Here is a 14,003-nt window from a genome sequence, read left to right on the forward strand (position 1 = left end):
ATGTCTGTGTATCAGTTTGTCTGGCTCTCATTCAGCGTGCGTGTGACGGCCGCTCCTGTGTCCACACAGATGTGTGTGCAGAGATCAGGTGGAGGAGGGCGTGGACTCCACCGCTTTCCACCTTCCTCCCGGACACAGCGGCTCACACTGAATTAGGCCGAGTGGCCAGCCTCAGGGGCCCCGCCTCCACTGCCCCGTGCAGCTCTGAGGGCACAGGCGTGCGCACAGCCGTGCACGGGGATCTGAGTTCACGTCTGCGCGCTTCCAAAGAAGCACTTACTCACTGAGCCACCTCCCAGGCCACCAGCAGGTGATCTGTTCACACCGGCACATGGGACACACCCGCCCATCGGCAGGTAATCCATTCACACCTGCACACCTGACATCTCCGCCTTGCTCGGAGCTTCTTGCATACCTAGGTTAGATGAAATTAACATCTAATTGCCATTATCCTGGGCATTCCCGGCCCTGGACCGACCAGAGAGATGCTGCGCTGTGGGTTCAGAGACCTTCTGCCAAGGGTCTACTCACACTGATGGGATGCGTTGGACATACAGAAGCTTCATGTGGAGCTTTGGAGCACGAGGGAGTTCCCAGTGGGGTGAGCTGTGGGGTGAGCTGTGGGGTGAGCTGTGGGATGAGCTGTGCTCACGGCACACTTGTGAGCATGGTGCTCTGCTCTAGCATGCAGGGCCGAAGGCCGCAGGCTGGATCTCCTTAAACTGTGACGTGAGTGAATGTCTCGCCCCCATTGCCAGCCAGACCCACCCAGCTCACATGCTTCTTGTTCCTCAGTCGGAGCTCAGGTGTTTGGATGCCCCTGGTTTCTGTGCCCAGGGGTCGGGGAGGAAGGGGGGCTCTAGCCCCACAGCCTCAGGGTGTGACAATGCCTGCCGCCTGCAGGGGACCTGAGCAACCTTCCCCCTCCCCCGTCCCTCCCCCCCACAGTCTGTGTGTGCACAGCCCTCATCCAGCTTCCACAACGTGGGCAGCAGTGGATCACTGAGTGATCCAGTGTGCAGCAAGACCACATCTGAAACCCAAACCCAAACAAACAAACAAACAAACAGAACAAAACAATCAGCGGAGACTGCTCAGCCAGTCCAGCGCTCGCCACGTGTGCATGAGGACCTGAACTTAATCTCCCACGGTAAAGCCAACAATAGTGTGGGCGTGGTGGTGCTACGGGGCTCACGAGCCAAATCAGTGAGAACCGGGCAAACAAGAGACTGTCTGAAAACAACGGGTGCACAACCAAGCCAAACCAAAACAAGGCAGATGGCATCTGAGGAATAAGCTTAAAGTTGGCCTTTGCCTTGTACACACACATACTCACTCACACACATGCACACTAAGCCACCCTAACACCCAAACCCCCACAAAACAACTAACCATAAAACCAAAACCAACAGCAAAAAAGAGAAAGAAAACACAACTAAAAGCAAACAGCCAACAGCAAGAATCCCCAAAGCGGACTGAAAAATCTCACCACCACAGCATAAAGCTCCTCTTGTCACCCTGGTTTACACAGGAGGAACATTCCCGGGGAGTGTGAATTGCTCAGCCATCGAGGGCCGGGCACTGAACTCCATCCATCCTCCACCAAAGCGTGTCCTTTGTCCACGACGCTGACAGCTGTCCTCTTAGGGCCTTCATGGTATTGTTCTCAACTATTAATTCCTACTGAGCATGATTTTATTGACCATGAATTAGCTGACTGTGTAATCATTGCTACTCTCCCATCCCTGTAACTTATCTACCCCACACACAAACAGCTGTCCATCAATACACAGCATCTTCTCCCGACAGGAAAGCCATTGAAGAATTTGATGACCAGACATGCTTGGAGAGATAACGGGAGCCGTCCCCTGGTCTCTCCCCACCCTCCACCCAAGGGCGAGCCCCACCCTCCTCACCTCTCCTCTCCTTACCACTCGTCACTTTTCTCCTCACCTCTCCTCTCCTCTCCTCTTTTTCTTCTCCTCACCTTTCTTTTCTTCTCCTCTCCTCATTTCTCCCCTTTTCTCTTCCTCACCTCTCCTCTCCCCTCCTTTCCCTACCTCTCCTCACCTCTGCTGTCCTCTCCTCACCTCTCCTAGCCTCACCTTTCCTCACCTTTCCTCTTCTCTCCTCACATCTCCTCTCACCTTTCCTCTCTCCTCTCCTCAACTCTCCTCATCTCACCTTTCCTCACTTCTCCTCTCCTCACTTCTCCTCTCCCCTCCCCTCCCCTTCCCTCCTTCCCCTCCCCTCCTCTCCTCACCTCTCCTCCTTCCCAACCATGCCTTCACACACGGTTTCCTCTGCCTGGTGCAGCATCTCCTTCCCTTTGCACCTAACAGATTTGCTCATGCTCCCTGGCCTTGGTGATGACACCTCTGCCATGTTTCCGCCTCTGGAAGGACACGGCCTCAGAAGGGCCTCTACTCTGTGGAGGTTCCCCAGAATGATGTCTTCTCTGAAGGCCATTCTCCTCAGGACTTCCTCCACAAAGAAGGCCACCTCCTCCTCAGAAGCCCTCAATAGAAGGCCTCCTCCTCAGGAGAGCATCGGCAGCCAGGCCTCCTCCCAGCCGGGCCTCTCATAGGACTTCTCGAGAAGCCTGATCTCAGAAGCTCTCCCTTCCAGAAAGATCTCCCAAGGCTTCTTCCCTAGCAATGCCTTCAATTTCAGTATTTCTGTGATATTTTGTTCTTACTTTTGTGACAAAATTATTATTTTTTTTACCTTTTATCTGATAATTTATCTACTCATATCTCTTTCAAGATTATGTAGCTAACATTGTTCATTTTTTCACTTTCAGGGTCTTTCTCTACAGCAACAGGACACGGTACAAAAAGATGAAGCATTTGTTGGGTAGTGAAGTCATTTTGTCCATCTTCCTGCCTTGAGGTTTGACCAAGCATCACCTTTTTAATGTTGGTTTTCTATGTATCACACACTGGGCCCTTCTCGCCTTCCCGAGGAGGACACGGTCCATGGGCTAATAAATAGTCCTGGCCTGCCGCAGCCCATCCCTGACACTTTCCACCTCACACACAGCTGCGGGAGAGGGACCACCTCACCCCGTGCATTCAAGGCAAAACAGAACGATGCAACGATCCCAGAAGAAACACACGATACATACATAGTTTAGAAAAAATACCCTAAACCACACTGAACAAAAGCAAGAAAGCCAGGCAGAGGAAAAGCCAGCCACATGAGCCTAGCCGTGTGTCAGCTGGCCTGTCGACCTGTCTTACGCGTGTGAAGATGCCGGCAAGCTGTTTGCGGAGTGGGCTGGACCTGTGACTGGAGAGTTAGACACACACACACACTGACCTCTGTCTAGATCAGTGGTTCTCAACCTTCCTGGTGCTGCAACCCTTTAATACAGTTCCTCATGTTGTCCTGACCCCACCCCCCAACCATAACATTATTTCACTGCTCCTCCATAGCTGTAATTTGGCCACTGCTGTGAATCATGACGTAGAGGCCTTGTCACTGACCCTGAGCTCAGGCGTGCCTCCCTGAAGCTGCCTGGGTGATTGTGGCTGCGGTGGAGAACTGAGCTGCCCTTCTGGGCGGAAGTGTTTGGCTTCTCTGGAGGAGCTCCTGAGTGGACATTCCAGCTTCCGGCCCCCTCTTCACTCATATGCTCGTGGAAGGGTGCGGAGACCACCACCATCCCTCAGAGAGCAAGCTCCTGCACTAATTTCTGATGCAGACAATCAGTACCAAGCCTTTCCTGAGACACGGTGTGAGGCAGGAGACTGTCACAGCGAGAAGTGAGGAGGAACAGGGATCTCCAGGCAAGACGCCACTCTGAAGGAAAGGATCACCTGGGTCCCAGGCTCGGAACTCCTCCTCCATCACTCTACAGCCACTGTGGTCTAGGCCAGTCTGTTCCTTTTCTCCCGCCCTCATCTTAGGCAGCAGGATGGGTCCAGCGTGGATCTGGGAACGCACACCTACCATCCTCTGTCCAGTGCAGCGTCCTCAGCCCTCCTAATGCTGCAGCCCTTTAACACAGGTCCTCATGGGGAGATGACTCCCGACCACAAAGTTATTCCATGGCTGCCTCACACTGTCATTTTCATAGTGTTGTGAACCATAAGGTAAACATTTGATAGGCACGATGTCCGATACCCAGACTTAGAACTACCGTTCCTCGGGGTATTATTCCAACAAGGAGCGCTCGGTGGACACAGAGACCTCAACCCCTACACACACCCTCACAACTCCCCCCCACCCAGAGGGCAGGACTCAGGCTGTGGACAGGGACCTCACACACCCTAGAGGGACCGACTCAGGCTGTGGCCATAAACCAGGGTCTTTGAGCCCTGCCTACCCAGCCAGCAGAGACTTGGATGGAGGCTGGCAGGCCATGGGAGTGCTCCTTTCTCTCCCGGCCAGGCTGGTGAGCTACCAAGCTTCCTCCCGGGAGGAGCTAAGAGCCAGCTCCTTGGAAAGCAGGGTCCTCTTCCAGGCCGGCAGAATGGCAGCTGTGTCTGAGTAACTCACAGCACTCCTCCGTGGCCCCTTCTCTCACCTCCCCCGAGCGGGGGGTGGCGTGTGCTGGGGAAAGGCAGGCAGCGCAGGCGGCGCAGGAACTCTTCCCCAGGGCCGCCTGGAGCCGGAGGCCCTCTCAGGCCCGGGGAAGAGCGCGTGTACACGCCGCTGCGGGGACCCTCACCTGCCAAGCTCTCCCAGCGCCAATCAGCCGGACTCCTCCACTCTCTCAGGAGCGAGGGTGAGTCTCAGCTCGGGGCTCCTGGGGTGGGGTGCCAGAGGGATGCTTCCCACTCAGGTCACACACTCGTGTGTGTGTGTGTGTGTGTGTGTGTGTGTGTGTGTGTGAGTGAGAGAGAGAGAGAGAGACAGAGACAGAGACAGAGACACAGAGACAGAGACACACACACAGAGACAGAGACACACACACAGAGACAGACACACACAGAGACAGAGACAGACAGACAGACAGACAGACAGACACACACACACACACACACACGCGCGCGGGCAGGTGCTCCCTCTGGCTAACACTTGGCTCTCTTCCGCTCTTGGGCGCGAGCCGGGCACAGCGGAAAAGGCAGGGGCGCAGAGCCACCAGGTTCCCCGCGAGTGCGCTCCGCTGCGGGGAGCACAGCCCGGGCGGCCCCGGCCGGCCCGCGCTGCACTGCGGCCGGCGTCCCCAGCCGCCGCCCCCGCCAGCGTCCCCACCAGGCACGGCCGCCCCCGCCCGCCGCCCCGCGCGTTACCTTCCACCTTGGTGAGGGTCAGGACCGGGCTGTTGCAGGCGCTGAGCGGGGCCACGCGGGCCGAGTGCTTCTTCATGATGAGCGCGGCGCCTGCATCCCGGGCCGGCCCCGCGCCGCGGCCCGCTCCCGTCGCCCGCTCACTGCGGCGGCCCCGCGCGCATCCTGCCGGCCGCGGCCCTCCTCCTCCTCCCGGCTGGCGGCGAACTCCGACGTCACGCACAAGTGCACTCCGCACGCCCACCCCGCCGGCTCACCTGCTCCGCCCCGGGACGCCCGGCCCCGCGGCCCATGCGCCCTCCCTCGCTGGCTCGCCCCCAGCCCTGTCCTGACTGCGGCCTCCGCCTCCCCCTCCTCCCCCTCCCGCTCCTCTTCATCCCCCCTCCTTCTCCTCCTCCTCCTTCTCCTCTTTCTCCCCCTCTTCCTCCTCCCGACTCTCCTCCTTTTCTCCTCCCCCTCCTCCTCCCCTCCTCCCCTCCTCTTCTTCCTCCTCATCCTCCTTCTTCCCTCAACTCCCTCTCCTCCTTTCCCCTCCTCTTCTTCTTCCTCCTCCTCCCCCTCCTCATCCTCCTCCTCTTCCTTCTCCTCTTTCTCATCCTCTTCCTTCCCCTCCCCTCCTCCTTTTCCTTCTCCTCCTCCTCTTCCTCCCCTTCCCCCTCTTCCTCCCCCTCCTCCCCCTCCTCCTCATCCATGAGTCCTTGCACAGCCAGCTAATCTGAGCGAGACCCTTGGCAGGGAAGCTCGTGTGTTGCACCCCCTTTACCCCACAGGTGGCTGGCTCTGCCTGGCCGGCGGAGGGGACTGGAATTGTCACCCAGAGGGTGAACGCGGGGCTGGGGTGGACGCCCCCACAGCTTGCACTCCCTTCTGGGGCCTGGGGGAGTATTTCCTCAGGCCCCAGGACAGCTCTATTCAGGCAGAGACCCGAGAAAGAAGCCAAGGCCTGAGTGCTGGGGTGACACCAGCAGCTAGGAGTCCTTGCAGCTGTTGCAGTGGGAGTGGGGGTCCCCTCCCAGAGGATTGGGGTACAGACCCCTCCCACCCTGCACTCACATCACAGCGGGGCACACAACCGCCTACACCTCCCGTCTCGGAAGACCACGCCCTCTTGTGGCCTCCGCCGGCACCTGCGAGCACAGGTGCTCATATAGCTGGGTGGTACACATATCCACAGAGAAAAAGAAATTCTCTTTTTAAAGACAAGGCTTGAGCGGCCCAACTCCAGGGAATAAGAAAAGTTCTCGCTACTGCCGCGCTGACTGCATGGTGCCCACCTCTAGGGACCACAAAGATCTGGCTAGTGACTCCAGTTAAAAAGCGCTAAGGTCACCGGGAAGGTCCCCAGTCCTGAGTGGTGTTTACTGGCTGCTGTTAAGTCCTCACGGTCGTCATCAAGGTTGCACAGCCAGCAGCTTTGCCAGTGGACTCACGCAGCCCCAAGACTTCCATTTTACAGGCTCTCTCTCATCCACTCACTGCTGGCCAAATCTCAGGGCTTGCCCCTGGCTCCGCCTGCAATCCGACTCAGGTGGGTTTTCTCATTATTGATCACCAGAGCTCCTGAGCTTGTCTCAGAACTGGTGTTGCGATGTATGACTTCATTAAACCTCCATAAGGGTAAGAGGTGCTGTGATGCCCGTGGAGAGGGGGCACAGCACAATTCCCTTAGAGCAGCTCTTACCCGCTGCTTCTTGGGGTCCGCCCACCTGGCGGCCCAGGTGGCCAGGGGAAGCAGCTCTGGAAGTAGCTTCCCTTGACTCCTCCCCCTCAACAGCCACTGCAGGGAAGGCCAGGCTCACGGCCCCCGCAGAGCCCTCTAGTGGCGCCTTTGCGTTCCTCTTCCAGGGAACCTGTCCCACCAGGACCTCTTGCTACAGGTGATGGCACAGAGCCATCTCCTTTGGATTTAGGCTGAGACACTCAGCAAACGTCCTAGGTTGTGTAGTAATGACATGCCACGATGCCCTCTAGAAACGAAGGCCGAGCCGTGTCCTCAGCTAGGCTCTCAGCTCAGGGGTGGGCTCACACCAGTGTGGGTTGAGTGGCCTTTTGGGGCATTTTCAGGACAGAGTTCTGAGAGCCACAGGTCTATTCTTGATCACGCGCAGTAGCGTGCACGTGTTTTCAGTCTCCCCATGGTGTCCCGTCTGCAGGGCTGGCGTAAGGCTTAGGGCTCCCCAGCACCACCAAAGCACGGGGAACTGTGTTAAAGACAGCCAACACGTGGCGTGAGGTTTGGCTTGGCCAAGAGGCACCATTTCGATCACGGTGGCCGGGAACAAGACGGTCAGACTGTAGTGAAAGCTCGTGCCCCACCCACCTGTGTTGTGTTTGTATGTGCAGGCTGTTGCGAGTGTGGCCGCACAATCACGGTGAGAAGACTCAGCTGTTGTTCTCAGCTATTGCTGGTTTGCGTCAGGGTCTCTCACTGGCCTGAAGCTGGACATGCAGGCCAGGCAGACCCCACACAAGCCACCAGCCCCAGCTCTGAAAATGTGGGTTCTGGGGATTGAACTCTGGTCCTTGGGCTTGAGAGGCAGTACACGGTAGACTGAGTGTTCTCCACGTCCTCACCGTGTTTCCCCCCCTCTGAAGATCAGCTCAGGTTTCCCGGTGCTGAGGATGGAACAGGGCCTGGTGCCTGCCTGGCAAGCATTCTACGACAGGCTGTCCCAGCCACAGGCTGCGTCTCATTTCCTGGCGTGTCCGCTAGATTTGGATTATGAGAAGGGGGCCGAGCTGAAAGAAAGTTCTAAAGCTATAAACATGGTAATCTCCCAGGCCCTGCTGAGATTCCGTGTGTGTGGAGTCACGTCTCTAGGATCTCAGAATTCGGTCCTTCACCATCTGTCCACCGCAAGCACCTGTCTGGCTGTTTTGTTTTTATGTAGTCAGAAATGCATTTTGCGCTTAGCAAAGCCATACGCTAGAGGCTGCAGAGATGGCTTGGTGGTTAAGAGCATTGCCGTTCTTGCAGAGGACCAGGCTTTAGTCTCAGCATCTCCCTGTGGCTCTTCACCATCTGTAACTCCAGTTCCATGGAACCAGACTCCCTCTGCTGGCTCTTGAGGGCACCAGACAGTCCACAGGGCAAAACACCCAAACACATAAAAAATCAAAACAAACTGCACACTGTCCAGGCCCGGTGGCAGGCAGACGTTGGGGCAGGAGGACCACAGGTCAAGTCCTGCCTAAGCCAGAGTGATGTCAAGGTTGGCCTGGGCAGCTTGGTGAGACATTGTCCCCAAATGACAGTGAAAGGAGCACTTCGGACAAGCTCAGTGACAGAGGTCTTGCCCAGCGTGCGTGAGGCCCTGGGCTCCATGCCTACACTCAGAAACTAGTTCTGCACGGAAAAGGGTGGGTGTGGAGCTCTGTGAGCCACTGTTGTGATAAGAACGGGAGAGGCATGTTAGCCACCATAACCTGTACACAGATGTGTGTAAATGAGGAACATAGCAGAGACGCCTGTGAAGGTGTGCTTACGTGTGCATGTATGTACACACGTAAATGCTCTATTACTTAAAGTACTGTCTTTACCACATGGGAATGTTCTGCTGATCTGTCTGCTTGTTGCAGAAACAAAGGTTGATTATGATTAATTTATCTTTATTTGTTCGTGTGTGTGTGTGTGTGTGTGTGTGTGTGTACACTGGCATATATGTGTCCTGGTGTCTGAGGGGTAGAAGTCAGAAGACAATTTTCTGTGTCAGCCCTCACATTCCACCTTGGTGGAGGCAGAATCTGTTGTTTTCTGTCTCTGTCTCTCGGGCTAGCTGGCCAGAGGGCTTCCCAGTGTTCTCCTGACCCTGCCTCACGTCTCCCCACAGGGGTGCCTGACTACAGGCTACGTGTCCAGCCTTTCTGTGACTTCTGGGGGCTTGAGCTCAGGTCCTCATGCTTGCACGGTGAATGCTTTGTCTGTTGTGAGCCTGTCTTTATTATTGCCTCTTAGTGCCCATGGTGGGTTCTGTGAGGCCTTGTACTTAGTGTGCTGAAAATTTAAAAAAAAAAAAAAAAAAAAAAAAAGGAAGAAAAAACGAAAAAGAAATGCAGGAGGGTTTTCAGGAGTGGGAAGGCAGACAGACGACTTCAATTAATTCACTGTGAAATCTCAACACTGTCCTTCACAGAATTAAATAGTTAAGAATAACAAATTATTTTTGTGGTCGCCTGTACTTAAAACAAATCACTTAAGAAGGCTCCAGGAAGCCTGTGAACCAGTGTGGACTCGGAAGCTTTCAGAGCGGAGCCAGCATCAGCCCGGCCGGCTGGGAGGAGGCCTGACTCTGGCTGAGGGACTCCGGTCAGTGCCAGGCAGGTGTCCCCCAGGGATGGTGTCCCCTGAGTCTGCTGCAAGGTCAAGAACACAAGCCACCAGAGCCTGCACTCGGTGTCCATCTCCCTGCCCGGGGCCCTTTCTTTTCTCAGGACCAACGGACTGACTCCTCTTCCTCCAGGTTGAGGGTATGTAGAACACTGGAAGTCACTATCAGACTTCCGTCTATCTCCCTTCGTTCCCCAAATCACCCACAGCGCCCACACCCTGCCTTGGCGAAGGGATGATACCTCACCCTGGTTCTGAGGCAAAGCCTGGAGCTGAGATCACAAGGAACACAAACAGAGACGGGGGTCCGCTTCCTGAAGCCTTGTCAGGGCCCCATTTCACGTGCTCAGACACGATGCCACGGTGTGGCCAAGCAGAGGCTGGACTCCAGTCCAGTGGTCTGTAATTCTTGGCTGCTCAGGACGGTGAGGTGGGGACCGTACATTTAAGGCCAGCTTGGGCTGTGTAGGGAAAGCTAATGTGTAAGTTTAAGGCTGCTGGGATAGAGGTGGAGTGCCGAGCCTTTGCAAGCCCTAGGTCAGTTCTCAGCACTGACCAACAGCCTGGGCCAGAGATGTGCTGTTTCCTGAGACTGGCACCTGGGAGACAGGATGGCCTTCCCTGTGAGGAATCTAGCTGGTGGCCATCAGAGTGGGTTTTCAGACACTGATGTTATCTTAGACACAGCTGGCCCTCGGGGTGTGAAATGTCTTTCCCCAATAGGGAAAGGAAGACGCAGCCTTGCACAAACTCCTCCCGGCCGTGTGCATCACTTCAGGAAAACAGCCTGGGGACCCCAGTTCTGTGCTCAGCTCTCTCATCTTTAAGAAAGCCCTTCTGATGCAGCTGAAAGAATTAAAGCGTGTGTGGAAGGGCTTGTGTAACGTGCTTACAGCAGTCAGACCCAGCACCCAAGGGCACTGTTTTCATTCACTCCTGTAGGGCACGATGGGGACATGCCTCACACAGTGTGTGCTTTCCACAGCGCAAAGAAAAAAGCAGAAAGAAAGTTAAGGAGTGACAGGGAGGAAGGGGGAAGAAGAAAGGAAGAGGGAGGCAGAGAGAAGGAAGACAAAGGTAAGGAGGGAAAGAGGGAGGGAGAGAGGAAAGGAGGGAAAGAGGGAGGGATCAAGGGTGTTCTTACAACTCCAGATTCTAGAATGGTCTGGAATGCCAGCTCCCTTCTTTTGAAGGGTTCTTTCCTGCCAGCGTGGTGCAGGGAGAGCTCACGGGAGGAGTGTGTCTAGTTTCATCCCAGCTCCATCCCGCCTGGGTCTCAGGGAGGTGTGCCTGAACCAGGGCTTGCTCAAGGTGAGGAGGGAGATGCGATGCTTTTCAGTTCGGAAATAGCTGACACCGGTGTCGGGGTGAGTGGGGCCTATGCTCAGATTCCTCGTGGCCACCTCCTGCAGGCTGTAGAATACTGACCTACATCTGGTCCTTGGCCACTCAGAACCTCCCCCGCCCTCTGCTGGTGTTGCTTCCAAGGACAAGTCAAGGGGACCCCAGCAGAGGAAGAGATCTGAAAGGCAGAGCTCATGTCACACCCTACTTCCCAAGAGAGGAGCTGGCTGGAACCTTCCCACAAGGACCCTGGGGCTCCATGTTAGACCAGAGACGGCTCGGCTGCTCTGGGGCCCGCTGCGATGCTGACCCTGTGAAGGCAGAGGCCACCTTCCTGTAGCGTGCACTTGCTCGGCCACCTCTGGGCTGTGGACTCTAAAGCGGGAGCCTCGCTGTGTCTTAGAAGCGAGGCCAGCACGGCGAGTCACGGGAGGGCCATGGAGGGCGTGTGTGCAGAGACAGATGCTGTGAGGGTTTCCAGAAACCCCCGGGACAGCCCTAAGAGACCCAGGGCTTCCCCAGAGTCCCCCGAGTGCTGCAGAGAGAACGCCCTGTGCTTTGGGTGAGGTGGTCACCCAGTCTGTGCATGACCCCTCCCAGCCCAGCGGGACTCCTCCCAGCCTCCGGGCCGGCCCTCCACGGCTCTGTGCTAGGTTAGGAAGTCACAGAAATGGTCGAGCCCACTCCGTGCCCACCAGCTCTGCTGCACCAGTTACCCTAAGAACTCCAGATGACTTCAGGACCACGGACACAGGGCACGGTCTGTCTGTGACAGAACCCTCAGGGAGACGGGAGAGAGGGTGGGCAAAGGGGCAAAGTGCAAGCCCCCCCACCTCTAGTAACAAGGGATCCTTCATCCCCATGGGCATGCCTCTCTCCCTGCTGTCCTATGAACACTCTTAAGTTAGCTTGCAGTTCATGTGGAGAAGTCAAGGCGGTGGAGAGTGTCAAGAGCAGAGGGGAGGAATTCACGCCTGTTTGCTTGCTTGCTTGCTTGCTTGTGCTCAACTTGATCCCTCCCTCTTACACAGTCCAACATCTCACGCCTACAGGCCAAGTGTGGAAGCTCCTCACTGACACTCTCTTCCCTAGCGATTCCAGGTGGTGCCCCAGCTCAAGCGCCTTGGCCCTTTAGACGTGTGGCCTTGTCCTGAGCTCAGGTACCCTGACTCTGCAGGTCAGCAGGGGAATCGGCACCTAGAGTCACGTGGGCTGCGCACAGCCTCCCCCTCCAGGCAGAGCAGGAAGGGGAGGAGGGCCGGAGGACCACGACTTACCACACTGTTCCTTTCAGCTCTGGCGTCTGCTCCCGCCACTCTTAGGAACACTTTCAGGACATTCTCAGGTTTCTGCAAGCCCTTTCACTACTACATGTCATTTCTCAACACCAGAATGGATTGATTTGGCTTAATACATGAAAACCCAAACAGAGCAGCACCAATGTGGCATAACTCACACTCACCCCTGGTAGTGAATGCCCTCACCCTGGCAGGTCTAGAAGCAATTGGGACACAGGCGTCTGGTCATGCCTATGGCGCATTTCTGGATTAGCTTAAACTGAACTGAAGGCTCCGCCCTCCCTTGGGCAGAGCCAGCCATAGACCAAGGATCGTGGCTGCATAACTAAAGAGAGAAAGCGAGCTGGGCTCCAGCGCTCCTCTCTGTCTGCTTCCTGACCGTGGATACCACATGACTTCAGCCTTAGTCTTTTGCTGCCTCGTCTCCTCCGCAATGATGGCCTGTGTCCCCTCAACAAGCAACGAGCCCCACTTCCTTCAATTGCTGCTGTTGTATTTTGTCAGGATGATAGGAAAACAATGGTGTATCACCTCTCTCTTCAACCCCATTTTTTCCACCATCAAAAGCATGGCTCTCTACATTCACAACTCTTCCCTTCTAACTCTTCCAACATAAGGAAACTGGCATGCACCACTGCCTCAGGTTTCTGTTGCTGGGGGCTAAGACCCCGGCACCACTGAGGTGGAATCTTCTGGAAAGCATTTCCTCAGGGTCAGCATACAAAGGGTGCTCGAGAAGGGAAGCAAGGCAGGAAGCAGCATCTCTTGAGCTCATGCTATGATTTCCTTCAAAGATGGATCGAAACCTTTACAAGGATTTAAAGATGGACTTGGACCCTTTAGTCCTGTAAGCGACTGTTGGTCAGGGTTTTACACAGCTGGACACCCACCACAGGTCTGTCCCAGAGCCGAGCACTGACCTTGAGGCTCTGTGCTGAGCTCAGTTTATTCTCAGTGCTTGGAGAAGAGGCTCACAAGTCTTAGGTTAACCTTGACCGCTCATTTCCAGGGAGCGGACATCAGATACTCTACTGACGGCAGGAGTCTAATTTGGGAGTAGCTGTATGTAAAGTAGAAGGGGGCTAGCTACAGGTCAAACGCCAGTCTGAAAATAGCACCGAGATGTTCAGACCCACTTCACCCAGGATCCTCAAAGCTCCATGTGCTTTACGCGTGGAACAGACAAAACGGGCCAAAGGGACTCAATTCAGCTATCCCTGGAGCTGCTGGCACCCAGAAATAGATGAAACAGGTGAGTGAGCATTCTTGGGTCAGGAAGCATTGGATTATAGAGACAACTGAATCCCTAGAAAGAATTCAGACTGGCTCGCATTGGTCCTCAACTCAGCGTACTAATTCACAGCAAAATTCTTTCAGAACTTAAGCAGTGGTGACCAAAGCACGCTGCTACTGGGTCAGGCACCAAGTCTGCTGTCTTACATGGGACCCACCACCCCCAGGAGGTCTGGGGTACCACGGAGGAGCTCATTTAGTTTACATCCAGAAGGCTTAGACATCAGTTAAAAGGTCAGGCTCCTGGGAAGGGGGGGGGAGGTTTGGAAATCATCGAGTGTGTCATATGTCACTCTCAATTTGAAGCAGGAAGAAACAAAAGCTAAGAGGACGATTGAGAAACAAAAAACGCAGCTATTCTGGGAGTGCTAAATAGGAGCAGCCTAAATATACCCCGGAAGTGCACACGCAGCTGAAGAAGCTGGGCTGCTTCACAGCTGCAGCCAGCCCAGTCCAGAGGAGCTCAGGTCGATGGAGCTGTGGCCTGCTGCATCTCAGGTTCTT

General features: G+C 55.5%; 1 protein-coding gene across 2 annotated transcripts in view; it reads right to left on the bottom strand.

Moving 5' to 3' along the window:
* Slc35f3 (solute carrier family 35 member F3) overlaps nucleotides 1-14,003 on the bottom strand; it is a 208,337-nt gene that overhangs the window by 74,473 nt on the left and 119,861 nt on the right. The window contains exon 1 of one of the 2 annotated variants that reach the window (XM_021648349.2): nucleotides 5,241-5,585. The exons of the other annotated variant lie outside the window; for it this stretch is intronic. Coding sequence (XP_021504024.1) covers nucleotides 5,241-5,316 — 76 coding nt within the window. The 5' untranslated portion in view covers nucleotides 5,317-5,585. Of the gene's footprint in view, nucleotides 1-5,240; nucleotides 5,586-14,003 lie in introns of those variants that run through there. 2 annotated transcript variants of the gene reach the window in all.

Source organism: Meriones unguiculatus, chromosome 10 (genome assembly GCF_030254825.1).
Source record: "Meriones unguiculatus strain TT.TT164.6M chromosome 10, Bangor_MerUng_6.1, whole genome shotgun sequence".
In the NCBI taxonomy this organism is placed as follows: Eukaryota; Metazoa; Chordata; class Mammalia; order Rodentia; family Muridae; genus Meriones; species Meriones unguiculatus.